The 19,395-nt window shown below is 42.8% G+C and overlaps 1 protein-coding gene across 1 annotated transcript in view; it reads left to right on the forward strand.

The window, feature by feature from the left end:
• The first annotated feature begins 812 nt into the window (after window positions 1-812).
• Window positions 813-19,395, forward strand: part of LOC148018075 (uncharacterized) — a 31,342-nt gene continuing 12,759 nt past the window's right edge. Inside the window, exons 1-2 of the mRNA XM_087661834.1 lie at window positions 813-2,897; window positions 3,189-3,301. Of these exons, the coding sequence (XP_087517960.1) occupies window positions 1,979-2,897; window positions 3,189-3,301 (1,032 nt within the window). The 5' untranslated portion in view covers window positions 813-1,978. The remainder of the gene's footprint in view (window positions 2,898-3,188; window positions 3,302-19,395) is intronic.

A 19,395-nucleotide genomic window follows, 5' to 3' on the forward strand; every position in this document is an offset into this window, starting at 1 on the left:
TACAAGTTTACCTTTGTCTTGAAAATCCCTTCCAACTTTCAAAGCCTAAACCTTTTGCGAAATATTAAAATGTTTAAATACAATAGCTTGTTTTTTATCATAAAAAAATTATAGGGAGAAAAAAAGAAACATAAGGAACAAAAAAAAAACACAATTACTCTATATACTATACACATGTTTAACATCACGAGTTTTAAAATATGTTGTACCAACTAATTTTTGGCGGGACATTTTTTGGCAACAATTTCTTGGTAATCACATTGTAACAGTTGGGCTTATATTTTTGGTTGGGTTTACCTTTTTAAAAAGTAGAGATAACAACTGCTTGCCTTTCTCGGGTGCATGCAAGAAGGCCATCCCGTAGCATACTCTTCAAGGAAATTGAAGAGCCATGAAATTCATGTGTGGTTTCCAATAGGAAATAGTTTTGTAGAGAGTTTCGCATTTCCAAAAACACAGGCCAAAGAAAATATTAATTAAAATACATTACTTTTCCCTGAATTTTGGGATGGTGAAGGTGTTCCATGAAACCTTCTCCCAAAAATGGGAAAGGTTGAGCTTAGAGGTCTGGGGCGGTTGTTTTGTCAATGCGAGGGTGGTGGGTTTTTCGAAAAAACAAGAAACCTCCCTGATGGTGACCTTGGAGGGTGTTTGTTTTTTTAAAAAAACTGCCCCATGTAACCCCATGAGAACACTGTCCTCGCAAGAAACAGCTCCTTGGAGTCCCACACAGCACAGAGATTGCTAGCTGCGCTAAACCCTTCTGGTGGTGGGAAGCGTTAGCGGTTGGTGTTAGCCGGGTAACACCAACCCCCCTTTGTGTCCAGACTCCAGACTCCATCCTATGATTCATCCCGACCATGTGAGACTATTAAAAACCACGCATGGCGCGCTTAGCCTCATAGCTAGGTATAGGTAACCTAGAAGCAGAAAGAGGACTGCACCACCACCTCGGCCAGCACCAGCTTTCCTCGTTTCCTGCCTTCTTCTCGAAGAAGCCGTAGAAAATTTAAAAGAAAAAGAACCCACATTTTTGTCATAAGGCGAAGATGATTCTCACTCGCATTCTCGGCTGTCTTTGTCAGAAGTGGAGTTCGAGAAGGGGGCTCACTCGTGGTGCGGTGCAGCACTTCTAAGTGGTATCTCTCTGGAGTCTGAGGACTCAGCGCCCCCCCCCCCCCCCCCCCCCCCCCGAGGCAGTGTGAGACTCTGCGAGGACCAGGAAAAAAGAAGGGCAGATGGATGGAATTTTCTATGACATAGAGCCCTGTTCCGTCTGATGCGTAGGCTATGGTGTCAGTCTGCCAGAAGCTCAGCCTGTCTGAAGTCTGAGTACTCCTTCTGAGACTCTCAGAGAACCAGAAAAAAGGAACGGCAGGTGGATGGACCTTTAATGACACAGAGCCCTGTTCCATCTGATGCATAGACTACGGTGCCAGAAGCTCAGCCTTTAGGCCCTTTCTTCTTCCTCTGCTCACATGATTTGGAAGTTGAGTTTTCCCCATGCTTTGCTTGCTCTGACAAGCCCAATGCTGCTTGAGAGTGGCATCTCCACAGCCGACTTCCCACTCTATTCCTCTGCTGAAAAGGTGCCAAAAGGTCTTTTCTTGCAGTCGCAGTTCTACTGAGGTAAAGCGACAATTCTGTCTTCCAAAATCTTCATCACAACGCTGTGATGGGTGCTAAGTTTGCTTCATAGTAAGATCCTGGGTTTTGGGTCTTTAAAAAGACTGAAAATGCAGCTTTGCTCAAGCAGTACAAAAGCTCAGACGGAAGCTTTGCTGTAGAAGTGCCAAACCCCTGCAAAAGAAGGAAAAGAGAAAGGCATTTTGGTCCGTGCTACGCCAAGAGGTAGCAGACATGTCTGTACATAAAGGGGATGGATAGGGATATTGATTACTCGGGCTAGAAGAGGATATTGACCATACATTACAGGACGCAATGTTCATGATCAGAGACTAGGAAAGGAGCGCGAAGAATGATGCATAGGCTGGTCTTCTTGCAGGATCCGCCATATCCCACCGGCTTCTTCTTGTGTGACCTTTGTCATGAGCGTGGGAGTGGCTCTGTCTTCCATTGCAGTGCCTGTTATTTTGATTTGCATCCGACTTGTGTTGCAACAGGAGAGCATACTTCCCATTTTTCCCACTTCAAGCATCCTCTCACTTTCCAAACGCTAGCCAGCAACAGCACGCACACATGTGACGGCTGTGGGGACTCCGTTTATCCCTCAGTTTACAACTGCAGCTTGTGCAACTACGACCTGCATCCACATTGCGCTCGAGCTCCCCGTTTCCTTCAGCACCCTAGCCACAAGCACCCCCTCATGCTCACCACCAAAGGAGAGGCCTATCCTGGCTCGGGACCCTGTTGGTGCGATGGCTGTGGTCAAGAGGCTGAGAAGCTCGTCTATCATTGCTCTACCTGTAAATATGACATCCACATTTTCTGTGCAATGTCACCTTGCAACCCTCTTCATGTGAAGCATCCTGAGCATCGCCTGAAGCTTCTGTATAGGCCAGAGAAACGAGCAAAGAGAGCTCTCTGTTCAGAATGTGGACAGGAATCATCCAAATGGATGTATGGGTGTGAACAGTGTGGGTTTTTCATGCATGCACGGTGTGCAAATATCCCATCGCATGAGGTGGCTCCTCAGTCTACCGGAAGATCATCATCACCAGCAAGCTCTAGGGATGTTGAGGCTGTTGTTAAGGTAATGGATAAGCTGTTACTATCATCAGATTCAGTTTCTGCAAATGAAGCGAGGGCTGTGCGTAGAATCAAGAAAATGCTTGAAGAGCAACAACAAAGTGGACCTGTCACCGTCTCTTCTGCAGCTTCAAGGGTTTCAAGAGATGGAGTAGTAGATCGGCAATCTTGTGGAGCCTGCTTGGATGGTAATCCCTCTCTATCTGTTGCTGGTAGGATCTTTCTGATTAGAGATTTGTGTGCCCAGGTTCATGCCGGTTTTGAGAATGATAGGACTTGCAAATACTTTAATAAGCTAGCCATGATGAAACTAGGCAACATGATTGATGCATTAACAGCAAGTGGCAAGGGGCCAGGGCATTTTTTACTATCAAGTTTTTGAAAAAATGGTCCCATAGTTGTGCATTTGATGTTTGAGTTGAGTATATTGTCTGTAGCAAGAGACCTGGTTTGTTGATTTCTGTATGTTTGCTTTTCAGATTATGAGAGTGAGAAGCAAAGGAGAAGCTTAAGATGTGGACATCATTTTCATACTTCTTGCATTCTCAAATGGATGGAAAATGATAATCGATGTCCTGTCTGTCGTCAACAGGTTTCCCTCTCTCGGTCCAGCTAAATTTCTATTTTTCTGTGGTCACATTGCAGAAAGATTAAAGATAACTTATTAATTCATGTTCCAATTTGGTGTCAAAGAAATTCAGCAATTTCTGTGCAACATCATTTAAACATAAGACTTAAAAAAAAAACTCTGATTGACAACTGGTCAAAATACCATGTGAAGTCTACTTGTCCTGTGTGAAGTCCACTCTAATCTCAGGATTGCTCTTTGGCATACTGTTTATGTCATCCAGTGGTGACTGCTGTTTTCTAAATCAGTCTCGTTACTGAATGTAACTCAATAGTGCTTGCACTTATATTTTATACAACCTGTTTTACTCATGTCCGATGGTGACGGCTGATCAGATGGCATGTGAAAGTGAATTATATGCAAGTTTTGTATATATTCATACTATAACTGCATTATTGTGGAATATACTTGCAATCTCACAATAGTTTTTTTGCTTAACACAAGAACAAGAACTACACTTTTTGCAATCCATGCACACCCTATCCTTGGAGTGTTCCTCAGTCCTCTCGAGGAGGCACCTTCGATCAGCTTTTTGTAGCTTTTATCCATGAACCTAAATTCTCTGATAGTTGTGGAAAGATTGTGTGTGACCATTCACTTGGAATAGGTGATTAGTTTTTAAAAAATTCTATTCCATATGTCACATGCACTAAGTATAAAAGGAAGATTGGAGTATCATTCAAATACAAGCTTCAATCACATATGCGGCCCTAATATTTTCTTTAAATTCTTAAGAAAAATCAAGTAGAAGTATGTGTTTTGGTGATAACTCATAGATTTTGGTAATATGATGCTATGCAATATAAAACCTAGACATCTTGAATTGACCCTTTTTCCCAAAAATCCACGTCTTTTAGACCTTGGTCCCAATTATTGCCAAGTATAATTGGCCTATATTCTATGCATATGATATCGGAAGTAAAGTACTATAAATATGTATAAATATATGTAAGGTTGCACGTTGTCATTTGCTTGGTAATGCTTGGCATATCACAATCTTCCACATTGAAATTGTAGTTGCCCTTAGTTGCATTCTACTTATCCATATTCAAGACTAGTTGTGGGAAGATTCTTTACAAGGCTATAGCCCATGATAGCTCACCCTTGGTGTTTCGGTTATTGCTTTCTGTCTAGAAGTGTGCTCATTCTCGAGTGATTGCCATGGCAACATCACCCGCCATAGGATATTGTGACTGTGAGTAAGTGGCTCTCTTGATGGCACTTGTCCTAGCAGCCACAAAAAAAAGAGACCTCTATGCATGGATACCCTCAAACCTATATCCCAATGAACATCTTTATCACTATGAAGCTTGAGCCCAATGATTTTCACTGAAGAGTCCATCTCAAGGGCAATTTGTGTTAGTCAAAAGCTACGTTGCAAGATATCTTGTTCCATGTCAATTACCCTTTGTTAGTCCCTATCAATTGTGGGGCATATGTAAGAATATCCTAGACCAAAGCTCTTAATTTACTACTCTTGAACCATAGCAACTCTAGGTCATAACAAAAATCATAATTAGGTCACAATTGTAGATCCTAAACCTAAGATTTTGAATTCGATGTCACTATTTGTGTTGTTGTTTGAATTTGATGTCAAGCCGTGGTTACTAACTCAAAGTCTTGGATTGATCTCTCCATTGTACTGTTAGCAGGGTATGTTAGCTTATGTGTGAGTTTGAGCATGTATTGTGGGCTGGGCACATTATGTAGATATTTCAGGCATTTTTATTGTGTAGCATTTATTGATGCTGGTTGGCCAACATTAAATGTTGGCCAACTTGACATATTTTATGGCATTATTCATGCCTATATATTTTGGGCTCCTTCTCCTTAGTTTGATAGTTCACCACCTGGAGGTCCCATGGAGAGAGGAGCCAGTGTCGGTGCCCACGCAGCCAGTGACTCACTGTTGTATGCGACAGTCTTTAGTTTGGTAGTTCACCACTTGGAGGTCCCATGGAGAGAGGAGCCGGTGCCGGTGCCCACGTAGCCAATGACTCACTGTTGTATGCGATAATCTTGTGTCTGATCCATGGATTCCATTTCTTGAGCATACATCTGAGTTCTCATTTGTATTGTGTTCTCTCTTTCTTTTCTTTTCTTTTTTGTCTTGTGTTTCAGCAGTTTATTTCAGCACATGTTTATGCTTCCATTCTGCACCACTTCCGACATGGTATCAGAGCTCAAGGTTTGTTATCTTGCTGTGTATTCTTACCGATTTCAGGATTGTTTTTACCCTTGCTGATTAAGCAATTATTGCTCCAACCAAGTGACTTGTTTTACTGGCGTATTCTGCAGATTTGCCATCGCTTGTTGTCTACAGTCCCTTTGCTGCCTACGTTTTCAGTTTTCAGACTACTGTAACAAATTTTCAGCCTATTTGTGGTAGTACTCAGCTTACGTTTTGGTGTTTCACTTGACTCCTTGGCGGGCGATTGTAACTTCAGGCCGTTTTTGCTGTTTTTGGTAGTTTTTGATTGATTTTTTTTGACTTTTTGCAGTAGCTTTTGTCTTATTTTGGTTAGATTTTGGGTTATACTATATGTGAACTCTTGCTTTTTGCAATCTCCGCTTGTGTTTTGGCTGTGTTTCGTTTCCAAATACATTTTTTTCTCTACTTTTCTTCTAAATCCTCTACAGATGGCTCCTCCATGCACATCCACTGATGATAAGCTCCATGGACTTGATTATCACACGTGGAGTGTGGTGATGAAGGCCTGGTTCATCCAGAAGCGGTTATGGTATGTGGTTTGCAGAGCTAATGCATTTCCTCAACGGCCTTCTTCTATTCAAATTGATTTTGATGAAGTCAATAATGAGAGGAAGCAGTGCTTACATGGGATTCAGATAATGCCCGTGCTTATTCGGCCTTACTCCGGTGTTTTTCCAAAGAAGTTCTACTGGCGGTCACCTCTTGTAGGATAACTTTAGACGTATGGTTAAAGTTGCAATTGATGTATGAGACTCCTTTCACCATGAGGATTGTTACTCTCTAATGGCTAGCTCCAGCAAATGAAGTTTAAAACCAAAGATACGATCTAATCATTCCTACTTCGAGTTACCCAGATCCAAGACCAACTTCAGACTATGTAGTTTGCTTGAGAGGCACATCTTGTTGGTACGGTACACTACAAGCTTCCTCCAAAGTTTGATGGAGTGGTGAATGCTTTGAGGGCGCATACGTCTATGACTCCTGTCAATTTTCATCATGTGTTCTCGATGCTGCTTGAGCATGAGGCGGCTTTGCGACTACAGGAGTGACTTCGGTCACATTATGGAGGTTCAGTTGAGGCTCTTGTAGCTTTAGAGAGGGGTCTGAAGACGAAGAAGTCGAAGGCCTAGTGTTATCGTTGTGGCAAGAAGGGCCATTTGCAGAAGGATTGCAAAGAGTCAGCAGTTTCTAGGAAGAAAAAGGAGTAGAAGACAAAGCGGGATGCGGACTCCTTTGACTAGGCATCATTTGTCTTAGATTCCGACTTAGATTCTTCAGCCAAGGCGAAGTCCAATGCGTGGAAGGGATCTTCTTCTTTAGATCTTGGGAAGGGTTGGGTGACCCCTTCCTCAGTTGCTTTCTAGTGGTGGTGGCTTGATCACCTACTACCCAGGTATCCATGGTTCTACTTGGTGGTTCTCAATTGTATGGACTATGATGAGTCGTTTATCATTGTATCATTATATTGTATTAGATGACCCATGATTTGAGAGAGGGTATTAGCAGAGTATGTCAGCTCATGTGAGTTTGAGCACGTATTGTGGGCTGGGTACATTATGTAGATATTTTAGGCATTTTTATTGTGTAGCATTTTATGCTTTATAGCATTTATTGTTGCTAGTCGGCCAATATTAAATGCTGGCTGACCTGACATATTTTATGGCATTATCCATGCCCATATATTCTGGGCTGCTCCTTAATCTATTAGTTCACCACCTGGAGGTCCTGTGGAGAGAGGAGTCGGTGCCGGTGCCGGTGCCAGTGCCCATGCAGCCAATGACTCACTGGTGTATGCGACAGTCTCATGTCTAATATATGGATTCCATTTCTTGAGCATACATCTGAGTTCTCATCTATATTGTGTTCTCTCTTTCTTTTCTTTTCTCGTCTTATGCTTTAGCAGTTTATTTCAGCACATGTTTATGCTTCCATTGCTACACCATTTTTGACATGTACTTTGGTCTTTTCTCTTTGTTGAGGATGCTCATGATACTTGTTATATTCTTGCTTGTCATGTGAAACTAATCAAATTGGGTTATGTTACAAGTTAGTGGTGTCCAAGTTCTATTTTATGGGTAGGCTCTTATTATTCAAGGTTTGTTTGATTATTAGTCGACCTACTTATGGTGGGACATCTTTTTTATCTATAGGAGGGAGTGTGGCCACATTTATTGAGTCTGGTACTTGCAGAATCTTGGTATTGAGAGGGAGCGTATGGAGTGTGTTAGTTGTTAGTGTGAGAGAGTACAGTGGAAAGGAAACACGAACATAGAGAGGAAGGAACAACAAGGGACTATAAGAAAAGAAGAAAGAAATTTGCGCTAAACAAGGAACAAATGGTGAATACAGAAAGAGGATTGATCAATCCTTGCATGCAGCCCACAATGTTAGTGAGGGCACCAAATCAGGCCAATGATGACGGCAACAATGGAGATGGAGTTAGAGTGTGTACTTGCCACGAAAGAAATATGCTGTAATTTGAACTTTTGAGGATACGCATTATGAGACAGGTGTGATACGGCAGTGCATTGCTATTATTTCTTAGTTGAGTGTTAATGTGGGTCAAATTGGGCTTACTTTGACATTTGTTTGATGGTTTGGTACTTGTTGCATAATTTTGAGGGGATTTTTGGTACTCTGAGGAGTACAATCTATACTTCAGCAGAGAAGTATTTGTTTGCAGACTTTGTCCATTACTAACAACATGACACGTCAAGGGACTAATGATTAGAGCAACATCAACAACATCATTGGTGTCCTCACTTAGGAGGACAAACTTGATGGATTAAACTATCCATTGTAGAGTTAAATGGTTTGCAACCTTTTTATAGCGAAGGACTTGTAGGACTATTGTTTCATGTGATTTGTAGCGACGACCAAGAGGTCTTGCACCTCAAACACCTCAACGTAATGCTAGAAGACAAGTTGCTAGTGTTGCTGCTCCTCCTTTCCCTCCTATCGAGGATTAGAGGAGATGGGACTCAAAAGATGCATAGGCACTTTCTTTGATTGCCTTGTCAACGAAAAGATCGATCATTCCACATATCCTGTTTTGTAAGACCTCAAAATCAGCATGGGATGTACTTGAGCGTATGTTTGCAGCACGTAACGAGGCTAGAATATCTTATCTCTGTAAAGAGTTGGCCAATGTGAACATGGATGAGGGTGATAGCATGAGAGATCACCTTACTCACATACAGGATTTGTGTGATCAGTTGCTTAATGTGAATGAAATCATTTAGGATGTTGAATTGGTAAACATCACACTAAACTCTCTTCTAGAGTCGTATCTTGGTTTTTACATCTCTTTGATGTTGTCTTTGGGGGGGGGGGGGTAGAAGTCCCTTACATTTGTGGAGTTGGAAGTCCTCTTGTAGCTAGAGAAACAGAATTGGAAGAATGTTGCATTGTGTTTAGAATATGTGGCTACGCTTTCCAAGTTCAAAGGCAAAGGAAAAGTCAAGCAAAATGCAAAATTTCAGCAAAAGGGTAATGTTGGACTGCCATGAAATAAGGCTGTTCAGGACATAGAAAAGTCTAAAAAGAAGGGGAAATGTTATTATTGCAAGAAGCTAGGTCACTATAATCATGAATGCCGTAAGAGATTAGCCAAAGAGAAGAAAAAAGACTCCGGTTTGGCTGTCCAAGGGACATCAGCCAGCAAATCCATTGATGGTGATGCTTCGGTTAACTTTGTGGAGGAGGACTATGCATTTTTAACTTGTAGTTATGACTTTTCAACGGCTGATTCAGCATTAATGCTACCGAAACACCGTAAACATGGTATTTTGATAGTGGAGCTTCAAAGCACATCACTTCTAGGAGGTGTTTGTTTTTCTCTTTGCATTTAGCCCTTGTTGGGAAGTGTGTTACATGTGCAAACAATAGCATTTATAATGTTTGTGGCATTGGGACAGTCACTATTACTGTTGTAGATGGTTCTAACTTCATGCTTCTAGATGTCTTGCTTGTGCTTGGTATTACAAAAAACTTGTTGTCTATCTCTACTTTTAACAAGCATGGCTTTTAGGTCCTCTTTGAGGGTAACAAATGCATTGTTAGAGACAGGAGATGGATTATGCACTCAAGTTGTTTGAGACCTTGTATAAGGGTTTGTTTTTGTTAGATACCTATGATGCATAGTCTTGTGATGCTCTGGCAGCCACTACTCTATCATCCACTATGCAGAATGTGAGCTATGGCATGCCCACTATGGACATATGAGTTTTGGGAGTTTGATGACCCTTCAAAGCTGTCATATGGCAGATACATTGCCTATTGTGGAGACACGACCTCCTCATGCATGTGAGGGATGTATTTTCGGCAAGATGCACAGATTCGCCTTCAAAAAGGATGGTGTAGTGCGTGCTGTCCAAAAATTGCAGCTTATTTACTTTGAGGTTTGTGGTCCCATGAGGACACGTGCACTTGGAGTTCATCTTTACTTTGCTACATTTATTGATGACTACTCTAAGTATACATGGATGTATGAGTAGAAAGCAAAATCTGATGTGTTTATGCAGTAGAGGGAAAGAAAGAACATTGGAGAATACAATAGAGATGAGAACTTAGATGTATGCTCGGGAAATGGAATCCATATATCCAACACGAGACAATCGCATACAACTGTGAGTTTGGCTGCGTGGGTAGTGGCATTGGCTCCTCTCTCCATTGAGTCTCCACATGTGGTGGCAGATGAGTGAGTGAGTGAGGAGGAGGAGCTTGAATATATAGGACAAAAATATGTCCTCAATATGATTAGGTCGGCTAGCAATAAATGCTAAATGTGACCAAATTGAAGGCCATAATAAATGCTTAAAATATCCTAAATAATGTGCCCAGTCTTTGCATGCACAGACTCACACACGAGCTAATGTATCTGCTAACAGATAGAGGGGGGGCAGTACATGTCTTGTGCTTTTGAGACATATTTGCTTGATCATGGCATTACGCATCAAGCCACTGTTAGAATGACTCCTTAGCACGGATAGAGATGGGGAGTACATGTCTCGTGCTTTTGAGACATATATTCTTGATCATAGCATTATGCATCAAGCCACTATTAGATTGACTCCTCAACAGAATGGTGTTGTTGAAAGGAAGAATAGCACTCTTATGGAGATGATATATTGTAGGCTCAAAAGCAATGGGTTGCCTCATAAATTTTGGTTAGAAGGCCTTTAGTGTGCAAATCATGTGTTCAATCGTGCACCCACTAAGTCACTAAAGATGATCACCCTGTTTGAAGCTTGGTATGGCAAGAGACCCAAGGTTGACTACTTTCGGGTGTTTGCTTGTATAGCCTATGCACATGTTCCGAAAGAGCTTCGTGGGAAGCTTGATGACAAGGCTGTAAAATGTATATTTATTGGCTACAATTTGGAAAGCAAGGGCTATCACTTGTATGACCCATGCACAAAGAAAGTTTTTGTCGTTAGGGATGTCATATTTACTGAAAATGCTGCATTTTCACATGATCGGTTTCAAATGCTAGCCACCCATAACATTGATGATGTCTGAGGGTCTCTTGACACTTCCTTTGGAGTCCGTGCCTACTGTAAATGGCCGGACAGACATAATACAGCAAGCTGTTGCTGCACCATATGCGCTTGAACAATAGGGTATTGATGATGGTTTGCCACATGCAGTGGAAGATGCAATATATCTCTTGAAAGGGCTGTTGTAAATGTAGCAAAAACAGTCCCAAGACGGTTGTTACAAATTCTCCTGGAGAGTAAAATGGATGCTCCTTTAGCTCAATGCACTAGAAGGGCTGCAAGACATGCAGTACATGATGCAGGGGGAGCCCATTTGACTGATTTTATGGAAGTAGATGATTGTGAGGAGCATGTATTTATGAGCTCACGGTTGGATGATGATGAGCCTATTTCCTTGGACGAAGCTCAGCAAGATGTACACTGGATGTAAACCATGTAGGATGAGTTAGACTCTACTGCCACTAACTCTACATGGGATCTTGTGGATTTACCACTTGGCAAGAATGCCATTGGCACAAAATGGGTTTTTAAACTCAAACATAGGGCTGATGGTACCATTGATAGGTACAAAGCATGGTTGGTAGCAAATGGCTATGCACAGAAGAAGGGCATAGATTATGAAGGGACTTTTGCTTCTACATCCCGTATGAGTACGGTGAGATGTGTAATTGCTATGGCTGCAAATTATAGTTGGAAGGTACATCAGTTGGACATTCAAACCCCATTCTTGAATGGGGATTTGCACGAGGATGTTTATGTGTCACAACCTCTAGGGTTTGTGGTTAAGCGGAAAGAGCACATGGTATGCAAGCTAAACAAAGCTCTTTATGGTCTCAAACTGGCTCCTCATGCATGGTTCTCTTAAATTGATGCATATTTGGCCAACAAAGGATTCAAAAATAGTCAAATTGCTTCCACTGTATACATTAAGAATGAAGGGGGGAGAACTTGTTGATTATCATTTTTTATGTAGACGACATGCTGCTCATTGGACCTTCAAAAGCAAAAATTGCAGATTTTAAGGTTGAATTAAAATATGCATTTGCTATGTCAGATATGGGTTGTCTACACTATTATGTGGGGATTCAGTTCACCCAAAATCAGCACCATATCATCATGTCACAGTCACAGCATGTGGATAAGCTATTACATAGTTTTAAAATGCAAGATTGCAAACCTATGTGCACTTCAATGGAGCTAGGTTTAAAGCTGTCTATACATGATGGTGAAGAGATGTCTGATGTTGCAATTTACAGCCAGTCTGTTGGTTGTCTTATTTATCTTTGCAATACATGCCCTGACTTTCAAATTGTAATATCTCAAGTGAGCAAGTATATGCATAGCCCATGGACTATACATTGTCAAGTTGTTAAGTGGATCTTCAGATACTTGCAACGTACTCAGTCACATGCATTATTATTTCCCAGGGGGGAGATAGGCTAATACAAGCTTATAGTGATTTAGATTGGTTTGGTGATGTAGACACTAGGCAGTCTACTAGTGGACACTTTCTTTTTGGACCATTTATACATTTCATGGCTAAGCAAGAAACAACTTACAGTGGCTACCTTGTCCTATGAGGCCAAGTATAAGGCAGCCTTCATGGAAATAGTGGAATGTGTATGGTTGCACAGATTGTTGGCTGATCTACATCTACCATTGGAGGGTCCTACACCCATTCTTTCTAACAGATAGAGTGCTATTGTAGTGGCACGAAATCTTATGTTTCATGCTCATACAAAACATATTGAGGTGCATTACCATTATGTCAAAGAGAGAAGTTTGATGTATGTTCCTACACACGAAAATGTTGCAGACATTTTCACCAAGGCACTACCTCGTGAGAAGTTTGAGGCTTTTCACAAGTCCTTAAACTTGCTATCCTTTGGTGATTGATCATTCTTGTACTTTACCACATTGGCATTGCAAGGGGTGTTAGAATTTGCTTATTCTGTGGGCAGTGCCTAATGTTTGTCTTTAGTTTTTTTCAGTTCTCAGTGTGAACACAACTAAAGTTATAAGTTGTGTCACCACTCTTAGAGTGAGTTAGAGTCAGTTAACACTAGTTGAGTTAGAGCTCTATCTTAGACCTATCTTGTACCTTTTATTCTTATTGTTTCAGTTTAGCAAGTAACCTCTACTCTTTTGCTTTAGCATACTATCATTCTCTCTCTTTTCTCTCCTTCATAGTTTGATGTCATTTGCTAACAATGCTAGGAAATGTTTGGGGACATAGCAAAAAATGCCAGGGTGGTTGGATATTGTTTGGCAAATGGAGGTAGCATGCGAAATGCAAAAGTTGTTTAGGGAAAGTACACAAGAGGTCGAGAAAAGGAGGAAATGCATAGAAATGCACTTAGTTCGCCACCCTAGAATGAGATACCTCCTTTGTCTAAAGTTAAAACACATGATAGATACGCTAGAGTTCCTAATATCCTTGTCTAACTTAGACCAAGGCTCATAGGTAGGAGATGACAAAGCAAGACAAACATGATTGCTAATAGTTAGTTATTGCTCAATCATTGTACTCTTGATTCTCACAATAGAGTCTTCTTCTTGACATTTATATTTTTCATTGTCTCTTTCATTATTCTTTAACTTGTATTGCTCTTCTAACAAGTCGAAGTAGATTTGCTTGTGTTTTCATAATTGAATTGTTGTTTGTGAAGAAAATTGCTAGGGTTTGCACTGAGGATACACAGAGTGTACGACCACGACAGAAACACAAAGAGACAGTTTTACACCCAGAGAGCAAAACTCAAATCCTAAACACAAAACTCAAAACTCAAACCTAAACGCAAAACTCAAAACTCAAAATTGAAAACTCAAACTCAGAAACTCAAACACAAACAGAAGAAGGGATAGAGAGAACACAACTCTGAAGTGAACGAATGCTGTAAATGAATGGAAGAGTGTACAATGTGCTCAAGGGCAAAGCAATGTCGGAGAGTGAGGTCCTCCGGAGACGGATCCCAAGTCTGTGACCACTAGTCGGAGTGTAGGAGTGTTGAATAGTGAATGAAGTATTCTCCCCTCTCCCCCCCCCCCTCTTCCTCCTTGCGTGCGCGCCCAAAAAAAAACCCTTGCTATGCAAGGCGGGGGTGAAGAGGGCTATCTTAATGCATTGCTTGCACGACTAGCACCCCTTCGAAGGGGGTGGCAATGTTATGCTAGTAGGGTGAAGTAAAGGGATGCAAGCTCATTCATTGTTGAAAAGCAATTTGCAAATTAGGCGCCGATACTAGGACATGTTCAACCACAATCATCAACTCCTTCTCTAATTGTTCCCTATTGTCTTACACTACAAAGCCCAAAGTGCAAGTGCTATTTTTGTGACGGAAGGGTTAATTTAATATTTGCCCCTTTAGCACTATAAGTGCTAGGCTTGATGGGGCCCTAAGAGGGATTTTACACATAAATTGTGTGCAGCAGGCTGGTCACCAAAATGCAGCAGTTTTGAGGCTGGAAACTAGTAAACGCAGCAGTGTACCACCAATTGGAAGCTGGAAACTGTGCATAGGTGCTGTAAACAGCAGGGCGACAGCTGGAGAAGGTGTGTCGGAGAGTGTTAGGGCCTGCAATGCTGAAAATGTAGGCTGGCTGACCCTGGCGATGATGGGCAGCAAGCTGGAACAGCAGTCTGGGACAGTTTGGAGCAGTCGCTAGCAGTTGGGAGCTGTTGCCTATAGCAATGGACAGGCTGAAGATAATGTGGTTGCAGTCAAGGATGGCTGGACAGCAGATGGAGGCGGGCTGCAGGTTGGAAACTGGGCGCCAATAGCAACAAAGGGTGTGTGGCTGGTGTAACCTACAAACAAGGATGGAATTGAATGGTGGGCAGCTTGTCTATTTATAGATGTGGATTGGAGCCACCCAAATTAGGATTTACAATAAGCTCTCTCTAACTGCTCCCCATTTTAGGGTTTTGCTCTAAAAGAGCGTTTTTTAGTGTGTTTTGGGGCTGTTTAAGAGGGTAATCAGCAAGTAATGCATGCTTAGGCTCAACACTATTGTGATTGGGATGCTGTGCCATAGGGTAGTTGCATGAGTTCTCTTTGTATATGACATGCTGATTACATCCTCTTGTCGATGTCACATAGATGATTATAATATCAAAATTGTGTGTGGAATATGTTACGTGCTAATGTTTGCCTTTTTGAAATAGTGGCTGTGTTGCCTTGCTTGAGTGGATCGGGCTATTGAGTTTTGTCACCTTCGACTTTGTTGACCTTGCCTTGTTTAATGTTTAGTTGTTGTATGTTACCTTTGTTTGCTCGTGTTGGTTTTTTGTCCCTATGTTTGGGGTGTGTTGACCTTTTGTGACTTGCACATGCATGTCTGATGCATTGTTGACCTTGTGTGACTTGTACATGCATGTCTAATGTGTTGTTGGTGGATGATGCTTATATCCTTTGTTGCTATAAGCGTGGTCGTTATCCATGTGATGTATTGTGCTTATAGCCACACATTTTTCTTTCTATAAATCCCAACCTCTATGTTCGGTTGGAGCTGATTAGTGTGTTGTCATCATCCTCTATGTTGATGATTTGACAAGTAGTTACTTAGCGAAGATTCAATATGCACAGGAGATAGTTTAACATGACCATTCTTGTCCTCCTTCATTTCTTTCTTGGTTTTCAGGTTTATTGATTGCCTCAGGGCGTTATCTCACAACGCCGGTATATCTTTGAGTTGTTCATGGAGTTTGGCGTGGCTGCTTGCAAGACCATTTCTTGCCCCACGTACCCTTGATCCAAGTTATCATTTGTAGGTCGGATAGACCTTGGTGATGGACCTTGCCATTGTAGTTTTGTTTTGTTTGGTTGGTCTCTCATATGGCTTACCCATACCCTTTTGAACATTTCATTTGTGGTGGCCCTTCTCTTTCTTGGTGAAGCAACCTCTCTGTTGTCCTTGGCATGTTGCTCTTTGCGTTTTGCAGTACCTTCATGGTGCATCTTCTTATGGGTCTATGTATGGAAAGGGGGTTACTCTCTCAGGCTATTCAGGCTCAGATTGGGTTGGTGACATTGACACCCATATATTTACCACATGCCACGTGGATCTTCACCCTCTTATTCTATTCTATTCCTTGAAGTAGTACAAAGCAGCCTAATGTTGCCCTTTTCTTGAATGTAGGTCGAGTATCATGCATTGTGCTCCGTTGCTTTGGAGGTAGTATGGGTTCAGCGAATGCTAGCAAACATTAGTTTTCCATAGGTTGGTCCCATTCTTCTTCGGGTTGATATTTAGAGTGCTTTAGCTTTTGGGAAGAACCTAGTATTTCATGCTTGCACAAAATATATCAAGGTTGAGTACCATTATGTTTGAGAGCTTATCTTGGATGCCAAGTTGGGGCTGGTCTACTATCCCACGAGGGACAATGCTGCAAACATTCTCGTGAAGGCCCTTCCTTTGCCTTCTCTGCTTAGTCACATTTTTCTTCCTAGCTTGTATCCACTCCCCAAGATGTGAAAGGGGGTGTTAGCATTATCTATATTTAGGTGTCATCTCTTGGTTGTGAGCCCCGTTACAGTGTCGCAGAGATGGATGAGCTCTGACACGTCTTTGTATGCGAATGCATTAGGATTCATGTTCTTAGTGCTGTTTTCAGCCTGTTCATGCTAGTTTTAACTTGTTTCATTATGTGCATTTCAATTTACCCATGTGGCAGCATGGTCAACTTCATCTAGACAATGGGTGGCTTGTTTTGAGTCTCTATCAACCTTTGGGGACAGCAAATCAGGCATATTTGTGGGCCACATCAGGTTGGCCAGTTCTCATGGTAAAAGGGTGATCAGTTGCTCGCATCATCACCTATTTATGCAGCCACATTCAGCATTGGTCATCAGCTATCTATCCTCTCAGCTGTCACACCATCGCTTGCATCATTTTGTCCATCTACCACTAGTTAGGCATCCTCATTGATGTGGCTCACACTTGAAAGGATTGACTATTTGTAGCCTTGTATTGTGCTCATATTGGGATGTTTTTCTTTAGACTTCTCGTGTTAATCTTCTCTCACTCTCTTTTCTCAATGTTGATTTTTGTTTCTATTGCTCTCTCTCACAACTACAACTCGTGGCGGTGATGACATTGTGAGCATTTTGTGTCATGCATGTTGTCTCCAAGTTGTGAGAGTACCACAAGGAGAGCCTTGTACTTATCCAAAGCTCCACTAACTTTCATTTTTGTGCAAAAAATCCACATAGTCTTGACTCCCAATGATCTTCTTGTGGCTCAGATGATCCATGAAAGTCCAAGTTTCTGTGAGAGTGCGCAGCGAAAGAAGAACACGAACACAGAGGAGAGGAGAGGAGAGAGGAAGCAGAGAATGAAGGAAGAAAATCTGCACTGACTGAGATGAATGCTGAATACACTGGAATGGACAGAACAGTCCTTGCACGCAGCCCGGAGCGTCAGTGAGGGAACCAGGACAGACTGGAAGCAGAGGCAGCACCAATGCCGGAGACGGAGACGGAGGGAGGAGTGCTGAACCTGCAGAGCATGAATGAGATGAATGCTGGACTGACTGGGGGGGGCAGCTATAAATAGCCCCCAGCCAGAAAACTGGCCGACCAGCTAAACTGGCCGACCTGGCCAGATCTGGCCGACTATGGCCAGATCTGGTCCGACTGGCCAGTTCTGGTCCGACTGACCAGAACTGGTCCGACTGCCCAAAATAATGGGCAGTCACCCCAAAAAACAGCCCAGATCTGGGCTGTAAAATGCCCAGGGCTGCATACAGACTAAGGCAGCCTGAAAACACACTGACAGAGCTCCTCTGTCTCCTGTCAGACTCTGACAGGAGCTCACAACCAGGAGATGACAGACTGAGACTAAATAAGAGCAGGCTAACACCCCCTCTCAACTCCTGGGAGAGTCTGAAGACCCAAGAACCGCATGTGATGAAGCAAAGAAGCCTGAGGCAAAGGCTTCGTAAAGAGATCAGCTGCATTGGCCGTCGTAGGACAATAGACCACCACCAGCTCCGAATCCACGATCCGCTCTCGAACATAGTGATACTAAACCTCAATGTGCTTCGTACGAGCATGAAACACCGGGTTCTTGGCCAGAGCAAGAGCACTCTGGTTATCCACGCGCAGCTCCGTAGGTCCGGTCTGGGAAAAACCAATCTCCGCGAGTAAGCGACGGAGCCAAACTGCCTCCATAGCGGTCGAACATAGGGCCCGATACTCAGCCTCTGTAGAAGAAAGTGCCACAGTAGGCTGCTTCTTGCTGCTCCAAGAGACAGCACCAGATCCAAGGGTGAAAGCATAACCTGTAGTGGATCGTCGCGAATCCACATCACCTGCCCAATCAGAATCACTCCATCCAGAAAGGGTAATCCCATCTCCATACATGATCCCAAAGGATCGAGTCCCCTGCAAATAGCGAAGAACCCGCAAGGCCGCCTGCCAGTGATCTTGGGTAGGAGTCTGCATAAAGGAAGACAATAAAGCCACCACAAAGGAGATATCCGGCCGAGTGTGAAGCAGCCAGATAAGAGAACCGACAAGGCACCTGTAACGGGTGGGATCGGTAAGAGGAACTCCAGCTGTCAAAAGCTTGGACTCAGGGTCCATAGGGCATGAGATAGGCCGACACTCAGCCATATCAAACTCCGAAAGAAGCTCGGAGATGTACCTGTGCTGCGAGATAAAAATGCCCTGTGCCATCTGATAGATCTCTAAACCTAGAAAGAAGTGAAGGATCCCTAGATCCGTCATGTCAAACTCCTACTGTAGAATGGACCGAGAATGCTCCACCTGCTGAGTGTCGCTCCCTGTAATAATAAGATCATCCACATACAAGATGAGAAACAGCGAAAGAGAATCCACAATCCGTAAGTAGAGGTTGGGATCATAAGCGGAGCGCGCAAAGCCACTCTGTAGAAAGAAGCGGTCAATCCGCTGGTACCAAGCACGAGGAGCCTGCTTTAGGCCATAAAGAGCCTTCCGCAGCCTGTAGACATGATCCTCCTTCCCCTGCACAAGAAAACCAGGAGGCTGTGAAACATAAATCTCCTCCTCAAGAACGCCATTCAGAAAAGCAGACTTGACGTCCATCTGATAGACAGGCCAACGGTGGTGAGCAGCAAGAGCCAAAACACTCGGATGGTGGACAACCTAGCTGTAGGAGCAAAAGTCTCAAAGTAATCCAACCCTGCACGCTGGGCAAAACCCTTGGCAACAAGCCTAGCTTTATGCTTGTCCAAGGAGCCATCTGCAAGATATTTAGTCTTAAAGACCCATTTCACACCAATCACCTTCCGTTTCGCGGGACGCGGAACAAGCTCCCACGTATGGTTTCGCTCGATGGAGTCGAGCTCGGCCTGCATAGCCTGT

Source organism: Lygodium microphyllum, chromosome 21, assembly GCF_053477565.2.
Source record: "Lygodium microphyllum isolate KBCC chromosome 21, Lygodium_microphyllum_v1.1.10, whole genome shotgun sequence".
Taxonomy (NCBI): domain Eukaryota; kingdom Viridiplantae; phylum Streptophyta; class Polypodiopsida; order Schizaeales; family Lygodiaceae; genus Lygodium; species Lygodium microphyllum.